Source organism: Rousettus aegyptiacus, unplaced genomic scaffold (genome assembly GCF_014176215.1).
Source record: "Rousettus aegyptiacus isolate mRouAeg1 unplaced genomic scaffold, mRouAeg1.p scaffold_m13_p_3, whole genome shotgun sequence".
NCBI classification, from domain to species: domain Eukaryota; kingdom Metazoa; phylum Chordata; class Mammalia; order Chiroptera; family Pteropodidae; genus Rousettus; species Rousettus aegyptiacus.
Genome location: NW_023416306.1, coordinates 894,685 through 917,271, shown reverse-complemented (window position 1 = coordinate 917,271; position 22,587 = coordinate 894,685). Strand labels below are relative to the sequence as shown.

The following is a 22,587-nucleotide window of genomic DNA, read 5'->3' as shown; positions in this document are numbered from 1 at the left end:
TAGCGCCTCTTGGACGCGCCGTGCCATGGTCCCCGCGACCCACGTCCCCGCCCACGCCCGCGTTCTGGGTTTTGTTCGTTTGCTTTGATAGTAGCCATCCCAGTGGGCGTGGGTGGCATCTGGCTGTGTCCCCACTGGACCTGTGAAATGCGGAACGCAGCCACGAGCCACACCGGCTGCTTCGACGTCCCCTGCTGGCCAGTCGTCACCCCTGTGTCTGCTCGGGGCGGCCGGGGCGACCGGCGACGCCCCCCGTGGCCGCGTCCCCTGCCTCCTGCGTGCCCGGCGACCTCGCTCAGAAGCCGGGTGCCGTGCACTCCACCCTGCCAGGCGCTCCGCCGGCCCGTCAGCCGCCTGGGCCTTGTCTGGGGCGCGGCGGCAGTGCCGGGCTCCCGTCCCCACAGAGGCAAGCCCCCCCGAGGAGCGTCCCCGCCACGCCGTGGGCTGACGGCGCTCCGGCGCTCCGGTCGGGCTGGCGGGAGCAGCCGTGGGCTGGGGGCTCTGTACGCTCGAATCTGGATGCTCTCGGCACGCCCCCGGGCAGGCACGCCCCCGCCCCCACAGGCACGTGCTGGCCAGCCCCCTTGCGTTCTTCGGGGGACCCTCTTCGGACCCCCAGGGCTCTCCCTGAGTGGGTCTCCCCTCTCTGACACTCTTCCGGCCTGGCCCCCCTGGGCCCCCACCCAGGCATCCCCCGGCACTGCCTAGTCCCTCCCCCCTGCCAGGCCCGGACCCCACCCCAGGGCAGCAAGCCGGGCGGGCGTGGGGCTCGCCCCGTGTGTCCACGTCTCCTGGTGTCACTGTCCCGGGGCGTCTGGTGTCCCACGCCTCGGGAGCCATCGTTTCGTGCATTTGGCTGGATTTGCTGGTTTTCGGTTGTTTCCAGTGGGAGGGTAGATTGTCCGTCTCAGCTAGAAGGAGAAGTTTTTCCCGGAGTAATGGGACATCCTAACTCTGGGTTCGGGCGCCGGCCACACGGGTGAGTCCGGAGGTCAGGACTCACGGAGCTCATGTGACCCAGCGGTCCCCATTCTGAGAGCATGCCCGAAGAGCCAGAAGTAAGAACCCAGAGATGCCCGCCCCCCCCCCCCACACTCACGGCCAGAGGTGGACGGACCGAGGGGCCCTCACGGATGGGCAAACAAGGCGCACGGGTCCCTACGCCGGAGGGAAGTCCCGCCGCCGGCCACCACACGGGGGAGCCTCGAGGACGAGGACGCTGCTGAGCAAAGTAAGCCGGTCACAGAAGGGCACGTCCTGCAGGACTCCACCCACGTGGGGGTGTGGCGGTCGACTTCACGGGTCAACGCGACCGGGGCCTGGGGTGCCCGCCGGACGTCATTCTGCAGGTTTCTGGGTGAGATTCACGTTTGAGCCAATCGCTGAGTAAAGCGCCTGGCCCTTTCCGCCGTGGGTGGGCCTCGTCCCATCAGGCGATGGCCAGAGTGAACTGAAGAGGTCGACCTCGCCGGAGCGAGAGGGACCCTCCCCCCCCACTCCCCCCCACGCGGACACTGCCCTCCCCGGCCGCCGCTCTCAGGAGGGAGCCTCGGCCGGCCGTGCGTGTGCCCAGGCCTGCCGGCTCGCCCGCGGTCCTGGAGCGCCCCGGCCTCCTCGGGCCGCGGGTCAATTCCTTATGCGTAATGTCTTTCTGAAAACAGGGGCGCGTGCGCACACGCACACACACGCACACGCGCGCGCACACACACACGCGTGCGCACATACCTACTGGCATCGTTTCTCTGGAGAACCCTGACTGACGCCTTGAGGCCCCCAGTGGTCACATCCAGAGACAGGAAGCAGGCGGTGGGGCCGGGCTGGGAAGGGGCTGGGGGAGGGGCTGGGGGAGAGCTTAACGGGGACGGACTCCCCGTCTGGGAGGACAGAAGTGCTGGAGGTGACGGGTGGTGACGGCCGCACGCAGCGTGACTGCGCCCGATGCCACCCAGCCGTGCGCGCGCCCTGGCGGGGACGGTCCCTGTTCTGTTCGGTGCGTTTTACAGCAAACACTGGGCTGAACGCCTGGGCCGTGCAGGGAGCGAGAGGCGGCCTCCGTCAGAGCCGCCGTCCGGGGGCCGGAAGCCACCGCCGCTGCGGCCACCAGCCCGCGCCCAGCGCAGGAGCCAGGGCCTGGCCGTGGGACGCGGCAGGGCGGCCAGGGCCCCCCAGCCCTACGCAGACATGGGGACCCCGCCGAGGGCTCCAGTGCCCTCCTGCTGCGGGGACAGCCCGTGTGACCACAGACGCCCGGGGGTGGCCCACGGCCCCGCCCTACCCTGCGTGGGCGTCCGCCCCGAGTACCTCGGCCCTGCTCCCGCTGAGGCGGGGCTCTCTCCCGGGGCCTCACACTGGTGCCCAGTCCCTGCTGCTGGCCCCTGGCCTGGCCAGGAGGGGCCCACTCAGGGGATTGACCGGTGTCCCCAGTGCCAGGACTGAGGGCCGCACCCCTTCTCTGCACCCCATCTCTTCGTTTGGGAAATGGGGTGACCGGGCCAGCAGCGGGTTATGGGGTGAGAGGTCGTGAGCACCTGAGGGCCTTTCCAGACCAGGCCTCGCCCAGGCAGCCGGGGCTGCCCATGAGTGACCCTTGCCCTCCGCACACAGCGAGAGCCTGAAGCCCCACAGATACTGACCACAGCCTGCGGCCGGTGCGCAGAGCCCAGGCCGGTGGGAGGGCCCTCGGGATGGGAGCCCCCAGCCCCCCACCCCACGACCGACGTGGGCCCCCGACCGGCCCCCTCCTCGTGGTTGTTAACCGAGGCGCACGCGTCATAAGTGACGTAAAATGCAGGGTGTGGCGGGCGGGACTGTGTGACCCCCCTGTCAGGCCCAGCCCTGTCCCCTCCCACCCCTCCTGCGTGTTCCCGGGGTCCCCGTGGGTGGGCCAAGTCAGCCACCTCCCGGCACTGCCCACCCCACCCCTGGCTCCAGAGCTCCGGGGCGCCTGCCGGGCCAGCGCTGTGTCCGAGCCTCAGTTTCCCCACCCGGCGGGCGGACGGGGGCCTGCGGGGCAGCAGGCAGCGTGGTGACGTCATCGGTGCACGGGGCTCACAGCCCAGCCCGCCACAGGCCAGGTGGCCTGCACCCCGCAGCCCTCGGGGAGCAGGTGCCTCCCCCCCTCCCTGGCCCGCCAGCCAGGCCCGCCCCGCCTGGTGGCCAGGCGGCAGGAAGGCGGAGGGGAGCGTTTCCGCCCAGGCCGGCCCTGGGAGTGCAGGCCCCGATAAGGGCCCACATGGCCCGCGGCACGTCCGCCTTTTGTCCCGGCTCCCGGCGGCCTTTCCTGCCAGGGCCTGCGGCCCTCCCCTCCCCCGCCCCTCCTCAGGGCCAGGAGGAGTCGGAGGCCAGGTGGCAGCCTGAGGCCCCCTTCGCTCGGTCGCCCGGGGCTCGCTCACGCACCAGGAAGCGAAGCGAGGAAAACGCTCCCCACCCCCCCGCGCGGCCCGGCCTGTGCTCCTGTGGCCTGCGGCTCAGGCGCTGACAGACGCTGCCCACTCCCGAGCCTGGTGGGGTTGGGGGGAGCGTCCAGCCTGGCTCCGCCTGACTCTCGTCCCTGCCCCGTCCCAGAACGAGCTGGTCAGCGTGAGCCCGCCACTGGGCAGCGGGAACCATCAGCCCCGCCCCACTGCCCTCACTGACCACGACTCCTGGCCACGCAGCAGGTCTGGTGAGCTGGGCCGAGGGGCTTCCACGGACTCAGAAGGGCCCCGCCCCACCCCCGCAACCCCAGGAGTAGCCCTTGGCTGGGGAAAGGGTGCCCCGGTCGGAGGGTGGGCCTTGGGCTGCAGACGGAGCCCAGGAGCGCTGGGCCCACTGTACCCGTGTGTTTCCGGGGTCCCTGTGTGAAAGGGGAGCTGGCCTGAGCACCCCCACCGGCACCTGGTCCCCCCAAAATGCCCCTGCATCTCCCGGGTCAGTCAGATGCCCCTCGGCCCCTGGCAGCCTGGGGGAGGACACACCCTCTCCTGTGAGTCTGGCTGGGTACTCTGCACAACTAATTCTTTTAAATCGTGGTCGCATGTGTGTATGTATAAACCTGGCCATTATCACTGATTTTGAGTGCGGGATTCAGTGGAATTCACGGCATTCACGTTGCCCAGCAGCCACCACCGGCTCCAGAACTTTCTCCCCTCCCCACCCCCGAACAGAAACTCCGCCCGGCACAGAGCGACTCCCATTCCTGGTCCCCTCCTTCTGCTCCCATCCGGGTCAGGGGTCGCCCCGCACACGGGGCGTGCGTGACCTCTGGCGCCTGCGCCCGCACTCAGCGTGGCTCCTGCCAGGCTCATCCCTCGCGGCCGGTGTCGGGCCCCGTCCCCCCGCGTGGCTCAGTGACGTCCCCCCGTCTGTCCCTGTGTCAGCCGAGGGACACTTGGTTATTGTGAATAACGGCGCCAGCCCCTGGGCATCCCATGCGCCCGAGTCCCCGGGGAGCAGCCGGGCCACGTGGCAATTCCTCGTCTGCTGCGAGAAGCCGTGGCCCCTGCTCCGTGGGACAGTGCCCTGCAACGGGCGGGAGCGAGCCCCAGATCGCACGCAGCACACAGCACCCCAAGGCACCCCGGGGGCCGCCTTGTCCTCCCAGGAAGGGACTCTCTGGGGTGGCAGCGGGCGGAATGGGGCAGAGTGACCGAGCGGGTGTGGGGCGCGTCGGAGGGGGCAGTCGACTGGCGGGAACGGCACGGGGGACGGGCACGGGGGGACCGTGAACCTGCCCGCCTGCCCGCGTGGGAGGCTGCCCGGGGGCGGGACTGCCCTGGGAGGGGGTCGCGGTGCCGCACAAACGGACAGCACCGGGGGCGGCTGTGTCGGCGGATGCCGGGGCCGTAGCCTGACCACCGGCGGGGGGCGGGGGGCGCGGGGTTCACGGGGTTCACGGGGTTCACGGGGGGGGGGCTGTCCTTCCACTCCATGCCGCCGCTCTGAAAGCGAGGGGAGGGGAGGCGGCTCTTCCTTCTGGATCCTGTTTCTTAACAGGGGTGGAGGGGCGCGGGGGGCAGGGCCCAGCGAAGCATCGCAGTCATCATCGTCTTGGTCATCGTCATCGCGGCTTGGGTCCCCTGGGTGCTCTGCCCGCCGGCCCCGCAGGGCGTCCTGGCCACCTCTCTGAGCAGGCGCAGGGCTGGGCCCGGGGCGACGGCGTTGGTGGCCTGCTTCCCCAGCCCGCGGCCAGCCCAGGCCTCCGGGAGGGGCTGTCCTGGGTCGCCTGGGACACAGGCAGGGCTCACCGGGCCACCGGGGCGAGCCCAGGCCCCCCACAGCAGCCCTTCCACCTTCCCCAGCCCACGGGTGGCCTGTCCTGACCGCAGCCCAGCGGCGCGTTTCCGGCCATTGTCCAGAGCAGGGTCTGACTCAGGAAGCTGCGCCCCCCAGACAGGGCCTGGCGGAGCTGGGGTGGGCTCGGGGACATCCTGGCTAAGAGTGCAGCTGGCGTCAGCTGAGCCGGGACGGGGGCCGTGGCAGCAGCACCGACTCCCAGACTCGGGGGCGATCCCCACGTGTGGGCGCCTGCTCAGACAGGACTGCGGTCGGACAGGGGGCTGCCCGCGCAACCTGTCACTCAGCCACGGTCGGGTGCGGCGCAGGCCCCAGAGCAGTGCTGGGGGTGCTGGGGGAGAATGCACGGGGCGTCATGGGGTGGGGCGCCCGGCGCACCCGGGGCCACTCAAATCCTGGAACGGGGGAGGGCTGCGCCAGGGCAGTGAGCGAGGGCCGGCCACGCGGAGGAGGCCCAGGCTCTCGCCCCGACCCCGCCGCGTGCCCGGCGGCCGGGAGGGTCGTGCGGCCCTCTGCACAGACGAGGTTGACGGGGCCTCTAGGATGCAGCGATGGGGTTCTGATCATCGTTATTGCTGACGGGAACACTGGGGTCTGGAGAAGGTGGGGGCTGGTCCAGAATCGCCCTGGACCCTGGGGACCCTGCATCAGAGCCCAGAGCAGACCCCCGCACTGCCCGCGGCTCTGCTCCAGACCCTGCCTTCCCGGTCCTGGCCCCACCACGCCACCGGGCACCAGGGCAGGAAGCCCGGTGGGGACGGTTCCCAGGCACCGAGGTGAGGCAGCGAGCCGCTGCCAAGGGCTGTCCCAAGAACATTAGGGTGCCATTTCCGGGGCCCCCTGCCCCTCCCAGGGGCTCCTGGGCCAAGTCCAGCATATCCAGGGAGAGATGGGTTCCCGTGGGGTCTGGACATGCCTCCTGGCTCACGATCACTGCAGACCGTGTGGCACCGTCCCGTGAGAGAGGGCCAGTGAGCTGGCCCAGAGGACTCCCAAACCAGGCCCCCGGATGCTTTTCCTGGCCTGCCCCAGATCAGGATCGGGGGGCCCTGCTGGCTCTCCGGGGTTGATGGGATCGTGGAGACGGGCAGCTGGCTCTCTGGGGTTGGCAGGGAAGCGTGATCAGACAGCAGCCCCTCGAATGGCTGAGCAGAGCTACCCGCTCCCAGGCGCGCACACCGAGGAGATGTGCACACACGGACTTGCACACGCGTGTCCACGGCGGCCAAGGGCAGGAACGGCCAAACATCTGTCAGCGGAGGAAGGGACGAGCGAGATGAGGTCCGCCCGGGCCCAGCCCTCGCGGCCACGCTTGAGGCCTGGACACCACACGCAGAACCCCAGTCCGCGGGGACAGGGAGCGGGGGCCTGGGGGCGGCGTGAGAGCTGCGGGCGTGGCTGCTCCTGAGCTTGGGCTCTTCCCAGGTGACGGGGTTGTCCTGGGAGTGACCCTGGCAGCAGCGGCTCGGCTCTGCGCCCCGTGCTCACAGACACCGCAGGGCGGGCAAGATTTCCGCCCCAGCAAAGCCGCTGCACTGAAAAAGGAGACAGCGCCACCGACCCCGCGTCCACGGAGCCAGGCCCCCTCCTGGAGCCCCGCCTGAGGCCACACGGCTCCAGGTGACAGCCAGGTCTGTGCAGCGTGCCTGCTGGTCCCCTCTGCTGCCTCTGTGAGACCTGCGTTGGCTCACTCAGGGAGGCGTGGGGCGGCCTGGTCCAGGGCAGGGCCCGAGGGGCGGCTTCGTCCTGGTTGGGGTCTCTGTCCCCTGCACAGGTGGGCCTCTCCAGAGGGGACACGAAGCCCTAACCCGACAGCCACGGGTGCCCCATCCCCTCACCCCATGGCCCCAGGCTCGTCCCTATCCAAGCCTCAGTTTACCCGTGGGAAAAGCAAGGCTTGGCTGGAGGGATCCTAAGACCCCAGGAGCCCTGACACCCAGGGACCCAGGTGGGCCCTGCACCCTCCCCCAACAGTGGGGCCTTTGAGCTTTTCATCAGGAAAAGCACGAGACTAAATTTATGCCTCGGGCAGAGCGTAGCGGGGGGGAGGTCAGGCGCGGCCCCCGCCCGGCCCCTTGACGCAGTTCCCCTTCCCCTCTGGGGGGGGCTCTATTGTTCTCACAGCCGGGTCCCCAATCTCCCTCACACACTCACTTCCTGCTTCCTGGCTGAGAGGAAACAGAGATTTCTGGCCGGCAGCGACGCTGGCCTTTTTTTTTTTCCTTTCCCTTTTTACATTTTTTAAGGACGTTAAAAATAATATTAATAATAGGCTGAGGAGGGTGGACTAGGAGGGCTGGAGGCACCTCAGGGCTCTGAACTGGGGGCGTCGCAGGCCCCCTTAACAACCTGAGGCGGCTGCCGACACCCCCTCCTTCTCCTCCACCCACAAAAGGCCCGGGCACACACTTTCCACCACGATAAAGTTTCGAGACCCCCAGATCTCCCCAGGGCTCCCCAAACCCGCTACACCCTGATCTGACACACAGGGAAACTGAGACAGAGAAAGCCTCGGGCACCCAATGTCCCTGACCCAATGTCCCACCCTGGAGCCCGCGTCACGGTCTCCTAGGGTGGGGGTGGGGGTCCCACGCGCCTCCCAGTGGCCCTCCCCCAGTGGCTGGGACCGTGGGGTCACTGCTTTCCCGCCCCCCACAGCCACCTGCCCTGCCCACCGCTCAGCAGGGCTCCCTGTGGCTCTGGGCAGGCGGTCAGGCCTGCAGGGACCGTCCTCACAACCCTGAGAGGTCACTCCTCACAGGTGACAGCCCCCGAGGGCAGGCTGTGGCCTCGGCTCTGGCTCTTGCTGTCCCCCGACCAGAAGGCTCCCAAGGGCCCGGCCCCTCACTCTCCCTCAGGGCAGGGCAGGAGGGGACAGGCTGGCCCCAGTGGGGCGGGAGGGGGAGATGCCCAGCCCATGGCCCCCCAGGCAGGGAGCCTCCCTTTCAGCCCCGAAGATGAAGTTTTTCTGCCACCCTAACAACTGCCCCATCCACCTGGCAGGGCAAACCACAGCCCGACTGGGGTGGGGCTTCCGTGCGGGGGGCCAGGTGGGCAGGGTGAGCCCTCTCCTCGGCCCCCGTGGGGGTGGGGGGAGCCGGGCACTGGGGCGAGCTGGCTGTGGGGCTGCGGGTGGGGCGGGGCAGGGTGGGGGGCGACCCTTGGGACCTGGCCGGAGCTGGCCGGAGCCAGGTGGGCCTCGGGCCCTGTCGTGGGGCTCTCCCTGCTTAGCTGGCCTGACCCCTCAGCCCACCCTGTGACTGAGTGACTGCTCACCTTCTGGCCACCAGCGCCAAGACAAACATTTCACAGGGTTCCTGGGCCCCAGGGACACACTGCACACCCACTGCCAAAACCATGCCAGGGACCCCAGCTCGGGCCCGCGGGCGGGGTGCCCCCTCTGCACAGACAGACTCACTCGCCCGTCCTGAGACCTGCTCGAGGCCCGGAGGTCGGACCGCTCGGAAGGGGAAGCCTGGCGCTCGGCCCCTCCCACCGCCCTGCTCCCCGAGGGGCCCTGCCCACTCTCACCCAGCCCCGGGGTCTCCCCTAAAAATGGGTCTTTCCTCAAGAAGGAAATCTGTTTAAAAAATGCGGTTTACATCACCGCCCCACGTTAAAGGCAGGCGGGGCAGGCGGGGCAGGCGGGGCAGGCGGGGCAGGCGGGGCAGGCTCCCACGGTGCCCGCGGCGCCGCCTGCAGCACGGTCAGGCGGCCCCGGTGCAGGCAGCCGAGAGCTGCGTTCACACGGGCAAACGGTGGCCCGAGGACCCTCACGGCGGCACCGGTGCAAGAACCGAGGCCGGCCGCAGCCCGCGCACAGACGTGCCATTCTCCCCGGGGACGGGAACCGGCCACGGGTCACAGCAGCCCAGACAGGTCTCACAGGAGCGCCGAGGAGCGGGCGAGGCCGGCACGGCGTGGGCACCCGTGACCTCGAAGCGGGCAGACCCGCCGCGAGTCAGGCCGTGATCTCCGTGAGAGTGCTCACGGGGTCAAAACGCACCTCGCCGGCAATAGGGCTGTGCAAGCCACCTCTGGGAGGCGCACCCGTCCGGGGTGGGGCGGTCGCCTATCCAGGTGGGGTCGCCCGTCTGGGAGAGGGTGCCTGCAGGGCGGGCAGCTGGTGCTCCTGTGAGGGGTCAGACGGGGCCCCAGTGCCCTGGGAAGCCTCCAGGGAGCCTAGGCAAGGATGTCACATGACCTGCTGTCGGCCCTCACTGAGCTCCCCGTCAGCCGTGGCGAGGGCCAGGGGGCGTCCGGGCGGGCGCGCGGTGGCCTGGACCAGGACGGGGCGGTGCCAGGAGAGGTGCTTCCAGAGGCAGAGCCCGCGGGGACATGCCAGCACCCCAGGACCGCGGGCCGTGTCCTGCTCCTCCGTGGGTGGTCCCCAGGAAGCGAGGCGAGGGGGGAATGAGAAGGAGCCAAGGGTCCCCTGAGAGTCTCCTGCGCTCCCTGAGCCACTGGCCTCGCCTGGACAGGTGTCTTCCCCGTGAGCCTCAGTTGCACCATCTGAACATGGAACTCCTCAGCTCAAGGGCGTCCGTCAGCTGAGCGCTGCCTGTGCCCAACACACACCTCTGACCGACCGCGGGCGGGCGCGGGCCGAGGGCCCAGGCCGGGACAACCCCTGGCTCCCTGTGGAGCCGGCTTCCCGTTGGGACCCGGCCCACTCGGGGGTGCCCGGCCCCGCCACCTCCCTCCGCCCCGTGCTGCGACAGGTCACTGGACCAGGCCATCCATTCCCTGTCACACCTGGTGTGGAGCTGGGCCCAGCCACGGCTGACAGAGCCATCCTGTGTCTGAGGCCAGAGGCTACGGATAAACAGGAAGCCCAATCTCTCCGCTGGTCCGCTCTGCTCTTCCCGCCCCTCGGCCCGGCACACACGCACCCGGTGCCCACGCTGGCCCCGGCCAGGGGCCGGGTCCACCCTCTCCTGGGGCTGCGGAGGCCAGACGCTCGGCGGCGAGGGGCCCCAGGAGGGCCCCAGGAGGACCCCGGCGGCCCTGGCTGACCCTGGCCGCTCCCCACCCACTGACCAGCACGCTCTGGGAAGGTAAGGCAGCCCGACCCCTCTCATCAGAGGCCCCGGCGCCAGGCAGAAGTGCCGCCGTCTCGCCCACTGACCAAGAGGCAGATGGGGAGACTGAGGCCCTTGTGGGCAGAGCCTCCAGCGACTGAAGGGCAGCTAGCACCAGGGTGCCAGGGCCCCCGGCTCGGACCCACGCCTGGGGCGGGCGGGGCTCCAGGCCAGGTCTCTGCGCCGTCCGGGCGTGGGCTGCCTGGAGGTCGACGACCAGTCCCACCAGGCAGCCACCCTGTGCCTGGCCAGGGAGGCTGTGCCCTCTGGGGCCATCGGCGTGGGTCACAGGCACCACCAACTCCTTCCAACAATGTTCGGACCTTCGGCAGAGGGAGGCAGGCAGGCGCAGATGCCGTCCAGGGAAGGGGGCTTCCTGGCCTGCCCCAGGGGGAGCCCCCTGCAGCCTGGAGCAGAGTGAGCTCCCCACTCCTGCCCCCCAGGGTCCTCCCAGGCGAGAAAGTGCCACTCACTCCTCTGCAGGCCCCAGACCCTCCTGCAAGTCTGGGAGGATGCCCCCCGGCACCAGCATGGGCCCTGCCCGGGCCCCCCGACCCCGGCAGCCCCTCCCTGCCCGGCATGCTCTGGGTCAGGCTCTCGCACAGGTCCCTGAGGCTCCAGGGACCTGCCATGGGAGCACACGGCGGCATTCCAGGCGCCAGGACAGGAAGGCTGGTGCCTTGGCACACGGAGTCCGGGCCTGCTTTCCCTCGACTGGTCGTGGTCTTGGTCCAGGGCGAGGCTGGGGGCAGGACAGAGCCGGCCAGGGGGTCACAGAGCAGTGGGGGACCACAGCCCCCCCCCAGCTGGCCCCCAGAACTGTTTCCTCTCTTCTCTGTGCCCGAACTCACCTCTGTGCACGGGTGCATCTTTCCAGAAAGTTCCCTAACATGCCCCTGCTTTAGAGGGAGGGGTGACTCATTCACTCATTCACACATTTGGTTGATTAGCTACTCGGGGTCCCACCTGTCCCCGGGCAGGGACAGGCCTGACAACAGGTCAGGGCATAACAAGGCGCTGGGGGGCCACTGAGGAAGGGGAGGCGGGGAGGGGGTGCTCCCCCTTCGGCCACCGACTCACCTGGCCGGGTCCCCGCCCCCTCGATCCTCGGGCTGTGTATCTGGATCCAGCCACCCCGCACCACCCCCCCCCGCCCCCGCCACCCAGGAGCATGGGGCAGACCCCCGGGGCCGGGGTCTGGGTGGTGTGGGCACTTTCTGGGGGAGAGCTAAGCCCAAGTTGACCCTCGGCTCTGGTGAGGACCCTTGGCAGGCAAGCTGGCCCTTCTGGGCAGATGGGCCCTCGGGGGTTGGGGGCACGGTGAGGCGCGCGCTGCCCTGGGCGGAGGGGAATGGCTGCGGGACGTGAGGGAGCCTCTGCCTGCCCACAACAGCCTCCGGGCAGAGGCCACGGGGTAAAAGGTCCCCCGGGCCACTCGCCACTCACACCAACACGCCTGAGCCCCGGGGGCCTCCTTAGCTGTCACAATGGCCCGGCGGCTGGAACCTCTCCTGTTCCCACGAAATGGATGGGGAAACAGACCCAGAGAGAAGCCCCTGGCCCCGAGCACAGTCTGCACCTGCCAGACCCTCCCCCAGCCTTGGGGGTGGGGAGCAGAGCGGGCCCTGCTGACCACAGCCCCGCCAAGGCCGGACGAGGCCCCGCCCTGCTGCCCTGCTGGGCATCCCCTGGGAATCTCCCCGGCTGCCCCGCCTCCCTTGGCCAGGACCAGCGGCTAGGTGGGGCCAGAGGGAGGTGAGGGCCAGTGGAAGGGCCCAAGGCCAGAGAAATGAGGTGTCCAGGCTGTGGGCGGGCAGGCGCTGACCCTGGAGCAGGGCTCATGCCCAAAGACAGCCACGCTTTGGCAGGCCTGCTCGCTCGGAGGCCCTCGGTCGCCTGTGTGGTCTGGGTGGGTCCTCCCCAGCTCCCCAGCTCCATTCGGGCACCTGCCACCCACCGTCACGGCCTCCGAAGCTCGGCCTACAAGCCCCCATGCCACCAAAATGAGGAAACCGAGGACCACACCTGGGTGCTGGACCACCCACCAGTCTGAGGAAGCACCCCCTTTTGCATTCCTGCGCCCCACCCCACCCGGCACCCCTCAGCCCACTGGAGGCTGACGGACAGAGGAGGGCCAGGGAGCATGCCTTGCCCAGGGGAGCACCCTGTGACATGAGGCCGGGAACCAAACAGGCCTCCAGGAGAGGCTGTTCTCAGAAACCCCCTGGCCTCTGCCCACCCTGCGGCCACCCTGGCTGGGCTCCTGCCTGGGGCACACATGTCAGGGGTGCTGGCCTGTGCCCTGTGGGAGAGTCCAGGGTCACAGGAGCCACACTAACTTCCCAGCCTGAGGACCCACAGAACTGGGAAGGCCCCGACACCGGCCACATCCTCTCATACGTGGGACCGGCCAGGTCCCAAGGTCACCAGCTGGGCTGTGGCCATCCAGAGCCTGGTCGCTGGCTGCTCCAGCGCCAGACTCTGACGCTCCGGGGGGCCAGGTCCCCCGCCCCTCGCGCAGCCCAGCCAGGCACCTCCCTCGAAGGACCCCCTCCCGCCCCTCGGCCTCCTGTTTGTGAGCTGACAGACGCCCCTTATCAGCGGAGAACACACACAGGAAGTCCGGCCGGGAAGGGCCCATCCCAGTCCCGATTTACCCGGCAGGGAGCATAAAAAGCCGCCCTTCCTCGCCCGGGGAGCCTCCCTGCCCTGGCCGGCTGTCCCGCGGCTGCACGCACCTCACCGCTGAGATGGAGGCTCCGGCAGACAGGTCTGGCAGGCGGCCTCAGGAGGGGCCTTGGGGTGGCCGGCGAGGGGACCGGTCCGCCCCTGTCCCGAGGAGGCGCCAATGGTGGCCATGGCCCGCTGGGGCCTGAGCAGCATCAGGTACGGCAGGGGTGGCCTTGGAAGAGCAGGGAGCAGGCAGAGTGGGCCCAGCACCCTGCGGCTCCCACCGGCCACGGCTCCTGCCGGCTGGGCGCGCCCGTAACATGTCACTGTCCTCCCTGCTGGTGCCATCCCCACTGCACGGAGGACACGCGGCCCCTTGGCCAAGGGTGCCCCCGGGGGCGTGGCCCGGTCTGGATTCCCATCCAGCCTCCCGCCTTCACCCCAGGCAGCCTGGCAGCCGCCGTGAACCTCAGAAGGAGGAGGCAGGTGCGGAGGGGTCGCCCTCTCAGACCCAGGCATCCCGAGGGCGGCCCCCCAAGATGGGCCAGCACTGCCTGGAGCATGGGAACCCCAAAGCCAAATCTGCTGGCAGGATGAGCCGCGCGTGCTGGGGGCACTGAGCACGGGGCCAGGAGGAGCCCCCTCCTGCTGGCCTGGCCTCGGGGTCCCCAGGCAGAGGCACGGCTTGGCGAAGTCTGGTGGGGGCACTCTGTCGGTCTGCCTCGGAGCCGGGGGGCAGCCCCTGTTCTCCCTCTGCCCCACCCACCCCAGCGGCCCCCCGCCGCACCCAAAGCTCCCAAGCTGCGCCCCAGCCCCTGCCCCTCCCGCCGTCTCCAGCCCACAGCAGTGGTCTGCCCGAGGAACAATCATTTTTCAGATGAGGAAGCAGAAGGTGAGGCCTCAGCCTGGGTTAGTGGCAGTGAGGACAAGCCGAGCTGCCCTTTCTGCTCAAGCAGGAGGCCAAAGGTCAAGTGACCACAGCTTCAGGGACAGGATGGGGGCAGGGGACAGGGCCGGGAAGCTCTTCCTCTGAGCGCCCCTAGGTCCAGCTCTTAACTCTTTACTGCTTGGGACCGGACGAGGGCTGCTGTGCGTGAGTCTGGGGGCCAGGAGACCTCAGGTCCTCAGTGGCAAGACCCTCCTTCAGAATTATAGGCACCCAGCAGTAGCTGCTCCTGCCACCCGAAGACCATCTGCCAGGGCATCCAGGGTCCCGTGGTCCAGGGCAGTGGCCGCCGAAGGGCAGGAGGAGAAGCCTCATTCTGGGGGCTCCGGTGCAGCTACCTGGGTCCCCCCTCGGCTCCGCGCGCCATTCACTCTGCACAAAGCCCCCTCCGTTCACCAGTACCTGGCTCTGTGCAGGGTCCCGGGGCTGCAGGGACGGCAAGTCCCCGGCCCCCGGGAGCTCGGGGCCAGACGCGGCATGCCCCCCTGAAAGCATCCCCACCTGACGGATAGGGTGCCGCGTTTGCCCCCAGGCCGACGGTGTGAACTGAGGCCAGCATCAGGTGGGGCGGTCTGAAGGGCAAGTGCAGGCTGAGGTCCCCCAGCCACACGGAAGCTGCCCCTGGCCCCCTCTCCAGCCCCCAGGTGGCAGGGTGACCAAGTGTGCAAACCCACACTGCACCTCTGACCCGCAGACCCCAGCACGGGAGAGCCTCAGGCGACCCCCGCCACCCAGAGGAGCAGCTGCCACCCGTGTGGGGGGCATGAGGGAGCCTCCTTCTCCAGGTGAGTTCCCACGGGACGCTGGGCAGCAGGAGGGGCCGGGCGGGGCCTGGAGCCCTTCGGTGCACCCGCGCTTAGGGGCCAGGACCCGGGCTTGAGTTCAAAGGCGAAGTCATGGCGGAATTCCCAGGTGGGGCAGGCCTGCTTGCTCCCTGTTCCCTCCAGAGCCAGCGAGGTCGCTGGGGGCGTGCTGCTCCCGCCACTCTGCCACGTGGGGCCGCTGCAGCCCACCCCAGGATGCGTAAACGGAGCAAAGGGGAGGAGAGAATGGTCAAGCGTCCCCAGCGGTGACCACGGAGTTGAGGGGACAACCTAGGGGGCTGAGAAGCACCTGGGGGTGGTCCCGACTGTCCTGTCGCACTGTTTGGGATGGAGGTCCTGGTGTCACGCCAGGACCCGGCCGGCTCTGCGGGCTCCGTGGGAACTTGTGAGAGTACGCGGTCCGGAGGCTTTGAGGGGTCATGAGATCCGCCCCCCATGCGGCTGCGAGCCGAGGTCAGCTTTAGCCTGCTGCCTAGTGAACCGGCCATCGCCCGCGGCTGCTCAGCCTGGAGGCGGGGGTGGCAGGAGCTAGCCACCGCGGGTCGGTGCGGGTCCGCGCGCGGGCCTCCGGGCGCCCGACCTGCGTCTCAGCCCCGCGGCCGCCGCCGCCGTGCGCCCTGCTGCGGGCACGAGCGGCTCGGGAGCGGCGGCGGCGCTGAGGCCGCTGCGCGTCGGGAGCCGCGGGCTCCAGCTGACTCACTGCCCGGCCCGGGGCGCCGTCCGCTGCGGAGCCTCAGTTTCCCCATCTGCGCAATGGGGGCGGGCGGGCTCGCAGCCCACCCCGGGGCGGGGGCGGGGCCGGGGCGGGCCAGGTGGGGCGGGGCCGGGGCGGGGCGGGGCCGGGGCCCCTCGGCGCGGTGGCAGCGGCGGCGCGTGCGCGCCCGGATCGGGCGGTGAGTGCGGAGGGAGCGGGGCGCCCGGCCCGGGCCGCGGGGAGCGCCGAGGGCGGGGGCCGCTCTTCGCTCGGGCTGGGGGCGGGGAAGGTCGGGCACCTCGCCGCGCGCGGAGCTGGGGGGCGACGCCGAGAGACGGCGGGGAGTCGAGAGGTGAGCGGGCCGGGGACGCCGGGCGCCAGCGCGCACCGACCCTGCTCCCCAGCCCGGGCCCTGCGTCCTGAAGCTGGGTCTGCAGAATGGGCCCAGCAGCCTTGGGAAAGGGCGCCCCCTACTGGTGACGGGCGGCCCGGTCCGGGCCGCGCAGGGGGCCAGGGTGGGGGCCGCTGCAGCCCTCCACCCCCCGTCCAAGCGCTGCGGGTCCTTCAGGGCCTGACTCAAGGCCTCGCAGGCCCCGGACCCTGCCGCCCAGGCTGGCCGAACCGTCTGCGGGGCCGGGGTGTCACTCCGACCCCACTTCCACCCCCCACGAAGCCGACCACGCAGGGGGAAGGGGAGGCGTGGGGCGGGCGGTGGAGAGGACACAGCGAGAGTCAGCCCCCTCTCACTCCGCCTCTCCGCCCCCCACGTGAGTCCTCAGGAGCCGCGCACCCCTCCCGGTGGGGGGCGACGGCGCAGCGACCGCGGCGGAGGCAGGCCCCTCCCTCTGCGGACCCAGCCTCCACGGGTGGCTCCCCCCCAGGTGCAGGCCGGCCAGGTGCAAGGGAAGGTGATGGGGGCGAGGCTCACGCCGACTCGGGGACGAGACACTATTGCTTATGGACCTGGAGGCGAGCGGCCACCCCCGCCCCGACTGCCGGGCACCAAAAGGGAAATGAGATTCTGCGAGGCCAGCACAGGCTGGGCAGCACCATCCGCTTCCTCAGGCCTGGGGGGGAAGCTGACTTTCAGAAACGGGGCCTCCCCTTTGCGAAGGCACCGTTCCCTTCTGGACGGCCTGGATAGGTGCTGGGGCGAGTCGCCCAGGGCAGGCACATCTGTGGAGCCCCAGCCTGGCCCTGCACGGCTCAGCCCCCACCCGCCGTGCCTTCCCAGGGCCACCTGTCCTTGCCATTTCAATTCCGGCCTGGACCGTCAGGCCCCCCCTGTCACATGGGCTGTCCCCACAGTCCCCCCCCCCTGGAGTTTATCTTCCCACCGGCTCTGACCGGAAACTCTGAGACCCACTCCCACTGCCCCCAACCTAAGTCCAGACACGGCTACTCACCACAGTCTGCCGGCCTGGCTGTCCCAACCCTCCCCTCTCGGGCCATGACAGAAGAAGGGGTGCAGGAAGGCCCCTCTCCCGCTGCCTCTGCGCCCACCCAGGGCCTCATGGCATGGGGCGGACTTGTGGGCCGAACCCTCAGCTGAGTGACCATTCGCAACGGGCATGGCCTCGCTGTCCCCTCGGGGTCCAGCTGGGTGTGCACAGAGGGCTCAGTAACCACTCGTGGGGGGCCCTGTATATGGGCCTGACCAGCAGAGCTAGATGGGGGGCCTCCGAGACCGCACCGATGTCCTCAAGGAGACGGAGTCCCAGAGAAGGGCGCTCCCTTACCTGACTACGCCCCGCCAGCACACACGTGCACACACACGTGCAGAAGGTGCACGCCCACGTGCACACAGCATGCACACCTGTGCACACAGCCTACACGCATGCACACACATGTACACACACAGTGTATGCACATGCACACGTGCACGCGCAAGGTCGGCCTCTTCCGGTGGTGCCCTCCCCTGCAGGGGGCCCAGCAGGGCCCAGAACAGCCCATGGGGGGCAGAACCCTGGCCCCTTGGGGGCTTCGGTGGGATGCCCAGATCAGGGGCCAGGGAGACCCTGCACGTGTGGACAGCATCTCCCACACCCCCAGGCTGCACACGCCACCCCTCCGGCCCCCCGGCATGCTGCAGGCCCTTCACTCAGGGCTGGGGGTTGCACTCCCAGGAGGCCCCTCCCGGCCTGCCTGGCTCCCATCCAGCATAGGAGACCCCCCCCATGTGCAGGCCCGCGCCCACTCTGGGGACGGAGCGGCTCGTGCACAGAGTGCCACACCCCTGCTGGACTCCCGCCCGCCCACAGTGGCCCCGCATGTTGGCAGCTGAGGAGACTGGAGGCCTGAAGGACCATGCCAGCGGGGCCGGGTCCCCGCTACGCCATCTCACACCCGTTTGCGGACTGAGACGCGGGCGCAAGCGTGCCTTTGCTCTGCTGTGACAAGGACACTCAGCCTCCCAGGGGAGGGAGAGCTGGTCAGGTGCACGCCCCAGGCCCACCCGCCTGAGTCAACTTTCTTGGAGCTTCAGATGCTCTCCGGGCTCACCTAGAACAAGCCCAGCAGGTCAAGGTGCCTCTTGCCCCCAGCAAGGGTGCTGGCTTCCGTTCCCTGGCCCTGGACGGCGTCACCCCTCTGTGATCCCTGAGGGGGTCTCGTGGCTGGTGAGGGGCTGGCCTCACTTGGTGAGGCATGCTGGGACCCGCTCACGGGGGCCTCCCTGCCGGCAGGAGGCCAAGCTGGGCAGGTGTCGGGGTCCACGGGCCAGTCCGCCAGAAACATGGGCTCAAGGGGTATCTGCAGAGGGCCTTACAGGGCTGTGCCTTGTGCTGCAGGCCACCCTGAGGAGAAGGCCGTCCCTCCTGGAGACGCGGGCCATGTGGAGCCCCAGGGAGCCGCTTCTGCTGTGGCTCCTGGTGCTGGCAGCGGGCAGTGCCCAGCACGTCTACCGGCCTGGGTGAGCCAGGGCGGCAGGTGGGGGTGGTCGGCCAAGAGCCCTCAGACCCTCCCCAGGGCAGCTCCCAGTCCTGTCGGGGGCTGGGGCTCCTCCTCGTGGCTCCTGCTGTGGCCCCCTTCCCCAGTCCCTGGCTCCCTTGGGTCCCAGCCCTGGGAGCCCAGGCTGACTCCGGCCCCGCCCTCCGCAGCCGCAGGGTGTGTGCCCTTGGGGTGCCCAGGGGCCCCGTGGCCGAGTCCTTTGTGCAGCGCGTGTACCAGCCCTTCCTCACCACCTGCGGTGGGCACCGAGTCTGCAGCACCTACCGGTAAGTGCCCCGCCCACTGCACACCCCCCAGGGCCCGGGGCGGCAGTGCACCCGGGTCAGGACCCAGGCCACGTCCAAGTGGGTGGCCGAGACCAACGCCCGTGGGGCCGCAGGCAGTCCCGGTCTCGGGATGGTGCGGAGGCCGCCTCAGGAGCCTGCGGCTCACCGGCTCCCACCCTCATTTGAGAGGAGTGCCCTGTCCTGTCTGCTCCTCGAGGGGTCCCCCACCCCGTCTGCTCCTCTCCACTTCGGGGTGGTAACCCCTGCCCGGAACCCCTGGCTGCAGGCTCTACCCACTCGGGGCGCCCACCTCCATGCTGGCCCTGTCCTCGGGCCCCCACTGGGTGCCCCTCTGCCCCGGCTGGCTGCACGGTCACAGGTGGACATCCGGCCCCTCTTCTCGGCCGGCTCCGTGTGCCTTTGGCCCTGCCGTGTCGGGGTGGGGCGTGCACCTCTGGTTTTCAGCTGCGGGCACGTGGCTTTACAAGGCTTTGTTTTCCTAGGTTCTCTAAGCGCTCCCTGGCAGGAGGGCCCCCAAGGGGCCATCCCAGGGGGAGAGGCCCTCTGGGATCACGCCTGGGTGACCTTGTCCACACTGGGGAAGATGGTTTCATATGCTTCCCGTGAGGCTTAGGACCAAGCCAGCCAGGAAGGCGGGTGGTGGGGAGGGCAGGGCACCTCCCTCGGCTTGTCTGCAGAAAGCCTGGTTTGGGCACAGGGGACCTGGTGGCACCCACTGAGGCCACCTTGTGAGGGTCGAGCCCTTCTGAGCCGCCCCCTCCCGCCCACAGGACCATCTACAGGACTGCTTACCGCCGGAGCCCTGGGCCGGCGCCCGCCAGGCCTCGCTACGCCTGCTGTCCCGGCTGGAAGAGGGCCGGCGGGCTCCCTGGGGCCTGCGGAACAGGTGAGGGCCGCACGCCACCTGGCATTAGTCAGAACGGTGGCCTGGTCGGGCTCAGCCCGCTCCAGACCCTGGGCAAGGTACTTGCTGCTTCTCAAAACCTGAGCCAAGCGCCTCCTTGCCACACGGCTCTCTTCCCGGCTGCCACCCCCATGGGGCCCTGGAGGCCCTCCTGAGTTGGTGACAGGCCTCCCTCACCCCTCGCCCACAGCAGTCTGCCAGCCGCCATGCCAGAACGGAGGGAGCTGCGTGCAGCCAGGCCGCTGCCTGTGCCCCGCAGGGTGGCAGGGACACACCTGCCAGACAGGTGAGGCGGGGCCCCTTGTGCCGTCTGGGTGGCCCTCTGACAGGTCGGTCTCGAGGGGCCTCTGTGGGTGCCGCCCCTGCCTGACACCCCGTTTCCCACAGACGTGGACGAGTGCAGTGTCGGAGGGGGCGGCTGTCCCCAGCACTGCGTCAACACCGCGGGTAGCTACCGGTGCCAGTGTCGGGCGGGCCACAGCCCCTGTGCAGATGGGGCGCTCTGCCTGCCCAGGAGAGGGCCCCCCGAGGTGACCCCAAGCCCCGGCAGAGGTAAACGCCCCAGTGCGCTGCCGGGATGCTGGGCGTGGCGGGGACCCCGGAGCGACGCCAGCCCCCGGCCCTGCGGAAGCGGGGCTCTTCCCGAGGAAAGGTGGGCGCCGGTTCTCACGGGCGCCGCAGAGAGCTCGCCGGGGCCGCTGCGTGACCCGCCGGGCAGCCCGGAGACACCGCATCCCGCTGGCGACGGGACATTATTACTTTTGGTACGCGCTGTGACACTTCAAACTCGTACCGTGAGTAATAATGCGCCGTCGGCAGCCCGGCAGCGAGAGCAGCGCAGACCACGCCCGGCGGGGACCGCCGCGCCGCCGAGAGGGCCCAGCGAATGGGCCGCGGCGTCCGGGGCCCGCTTGGGGGGAGGGGCTCCCCGCCCGCCCCCAGGGTGCGCCCCGCAGCTGGGGCGGAGCCTGGGAGGCCGCGTGGGCGTCGGGGGTAAGAGGCCAGCCCGGGTGGGAGGTGCAGGCGGGCTTCTCTGACTCCGCGCCCCGGACCTCCCCAGGAGTGGACAGTGAGGTGAAGGAGGAAATGCAGAGGCTGCGGTCAAAGGTGGACGTGCTGGAGCAGGTGAGGCCCGGGCCGGTCCCCTGGCCAGCCCTCGGGGGTGGCCCGCAGCCCCTGCTGCCTGCCGGGGCATGGATCTGCCCCTCCGGTGGCCGTGGGATTCAGCGGGAGTGCCCCAGGGCAGGCTTCCTGGGTACTGACTGCCCAGGCACCCTTGGCCTGTGTGCCTTGAGGGGCAGGGGCCACAGGTGGCTGGGACCCCGGGACGGGAGGGGCAGGGCTGAGCTCTGTGTGACACTCCTATCTGTGTCCCTGCAGACAGTGCCCCGTGGGCCTTTCCATGGGGCCATGGGCCCGATGACCCCTCATTAGCGCCGATCCACCCCTCCTAGCTGCTCTGAACCGGGACCCCATCCTCGGGACCCGGGGCCAGGCGGTCCTGGGCGCTGTCCTCCGTGCCCGCCCTCCTCCAGCTCTCCTGGCTTCCAGGCGCCCTCTGGTGGACATCCAGGGCCCCACAGCTAGAGCTGGGCCCTTGCTGGCCACAGCAGTTTCCCTTAAAGCAGCGGTCCCCAACCTTTCTGGCCCCAGGGACCAGTGCTCCCATGAGAATCTAATGCCCGATGACCTGATGCGGAGCTGAGGCGGTGATGCTGGCCCCGGGCAGCGGCTGCAAATCAGATGGAGCGTCACTCGCTCGCCCGCCCATCACTCACCTCCTGCTGTGCCTGTCCGGCCTCAGACCAGTGCCTGTCCACGGCCCTGGGGTTTGGGTCCCCTGCCTTAAAGCCTCGTGGCACAGAGGGTGAGGGCTGGCCCCGGGGTGCACGGCCCCTCCCCCAGCCGGGCCCTCTGCCTGCCCCACAGAAGCTGCAGCTGGTGCTGGCCCCACTGCACAGCCTGGCCTCACGGGCACTGGAGCGTGGGCTCCCGGACCCCGGCAGCCTGCTGGTCCACTCCTTCCAGCAGCTGGACCGCATCGACTCCCTGAGCGAGCAGATCAGCTTCCTGGAGGAGCAGCTGGGGTCCTGTGAGTGCAGCCCCCCCCCATCCCGCACCCCCACAGGGCTCCCTGGTGGCTGGGGCCAGTCTGTGCCTAATGAGGCCAGAGGGTGGGGCAGGGCAGCCACAGGCTGAGGGGGCGCATCTGGCAGGCTGGGCTTGGTGGGGAGCAGGGGCCGGTGACCTCTGACCCCAGCCCTCCCCACCTGTAGGTTCCTGCAAGAAGGAGCTGTGAGCCACAGGCCTGTCTCCTCACCCCAGCTCCCCGCCATGCAGGGCAGGACGGGAGGGGGCCGCAAGCCGAGGCAGGAGAGGCCCCCCCCTTCTCTTTGCCAAAGAAGCGCAGCGGGGTGGGTTGTGGGGTCCCCGTGTGAATCTGCCCCCAGCCGGCTCTCGGGGCTGAGGGAAGGTATGAGGGTTCCCTGCCTGGAGCCCGTGCTGCTCTGTCAGAATAAACTGAGGTTTGAGGAGCTGTGTCCATGGCTGCAGTTCAGGGGGCACTCAGAAGCTGCTGCGCACCCCCAGGCCCAGCGCCACACGCTGGCTGGTGGAGAGAACAGCCATGGGCACAGAGGGTCGCTCCAGCCCCCACGGCACCCCCAGATGGGCTCTGGGTCCCCCCTCTCCAAAAGGGGCTGGAGTGGGTGGCTTCCGGGAAGGTGACGCTGGCAGAGACCGCTTCCTGTGACAGGCTGGCCCCGGCCCCAGCCAGTGGCCAAAGAGCAAATCTTCAGCTCCCTTGTCCAGTGCCCAGCAGACTTCTGGGCATGCAGGCTGCCCCTGGTCCGGTGGACAGCCTCACCCATCGGAAAGAGCATGGCCGTGGGCCCAGGGAACACTGTGGGGAGGGGGGGGGCGGGGGAGCTGTGGGGGTTGGGGGGCGGGGGAGGGCCT

General features: G+C 69.9%; 1 protein-coding gene across 9 annotated transcripts; it reads left to right on the top strand.

Moving 5' to 3' along the window:
- The first annotated feature begins 13,247 nt into the window (after positions 1 to 13,247).
- On the top strand, positions 13,248 to 22,531 carry EGFL7 (EGF like domain multiple 7). Of its 9 annotated transcripts, XM_016153083.2 has the most exons (9): positions 13,248 to 14,756; positions 18,279 to 18,400; positions 18,588 to 18,704; positions 19,496 to 19,611; positions 19,820 to 19,915; positions 20,017 to 20,181; positions 20,690 to 20,754; positions 21,559 to 21,721; positions 21,906 to 22,531. In XM_016153083.2, the coding sequence occupies exons 2-9, from the start codon at positions 18,321 to 18,323 to the stop codon at positions 21,926 to 21,928; spliced, it is 825 nt and encodes a 274-aa protein (XP_016008569.1). In that variant the 5' UTR covers positions 13,248 to 14,756; positions 18,279 to 18,320; the 3' UTR covers positions 21,929 to 22,531. The 9 variants fall into 9 exon arrangements, with proteins under 9 accessions (XP_016008569.1, XP_016008571.1, XP_016008570.2 ...); XM_016153085.2 differs by lacking the exon at positions 20,017 to 20,181; XM_016153084.2 differs by lacking the exon at positions 21,906 to 22,531 and having other exon boundaries at positions 19,823 to 19,915; positions 20,690 to 21,627.
- Positions 22,532 to 22,587: the final 56 nt, after the last annotated feature.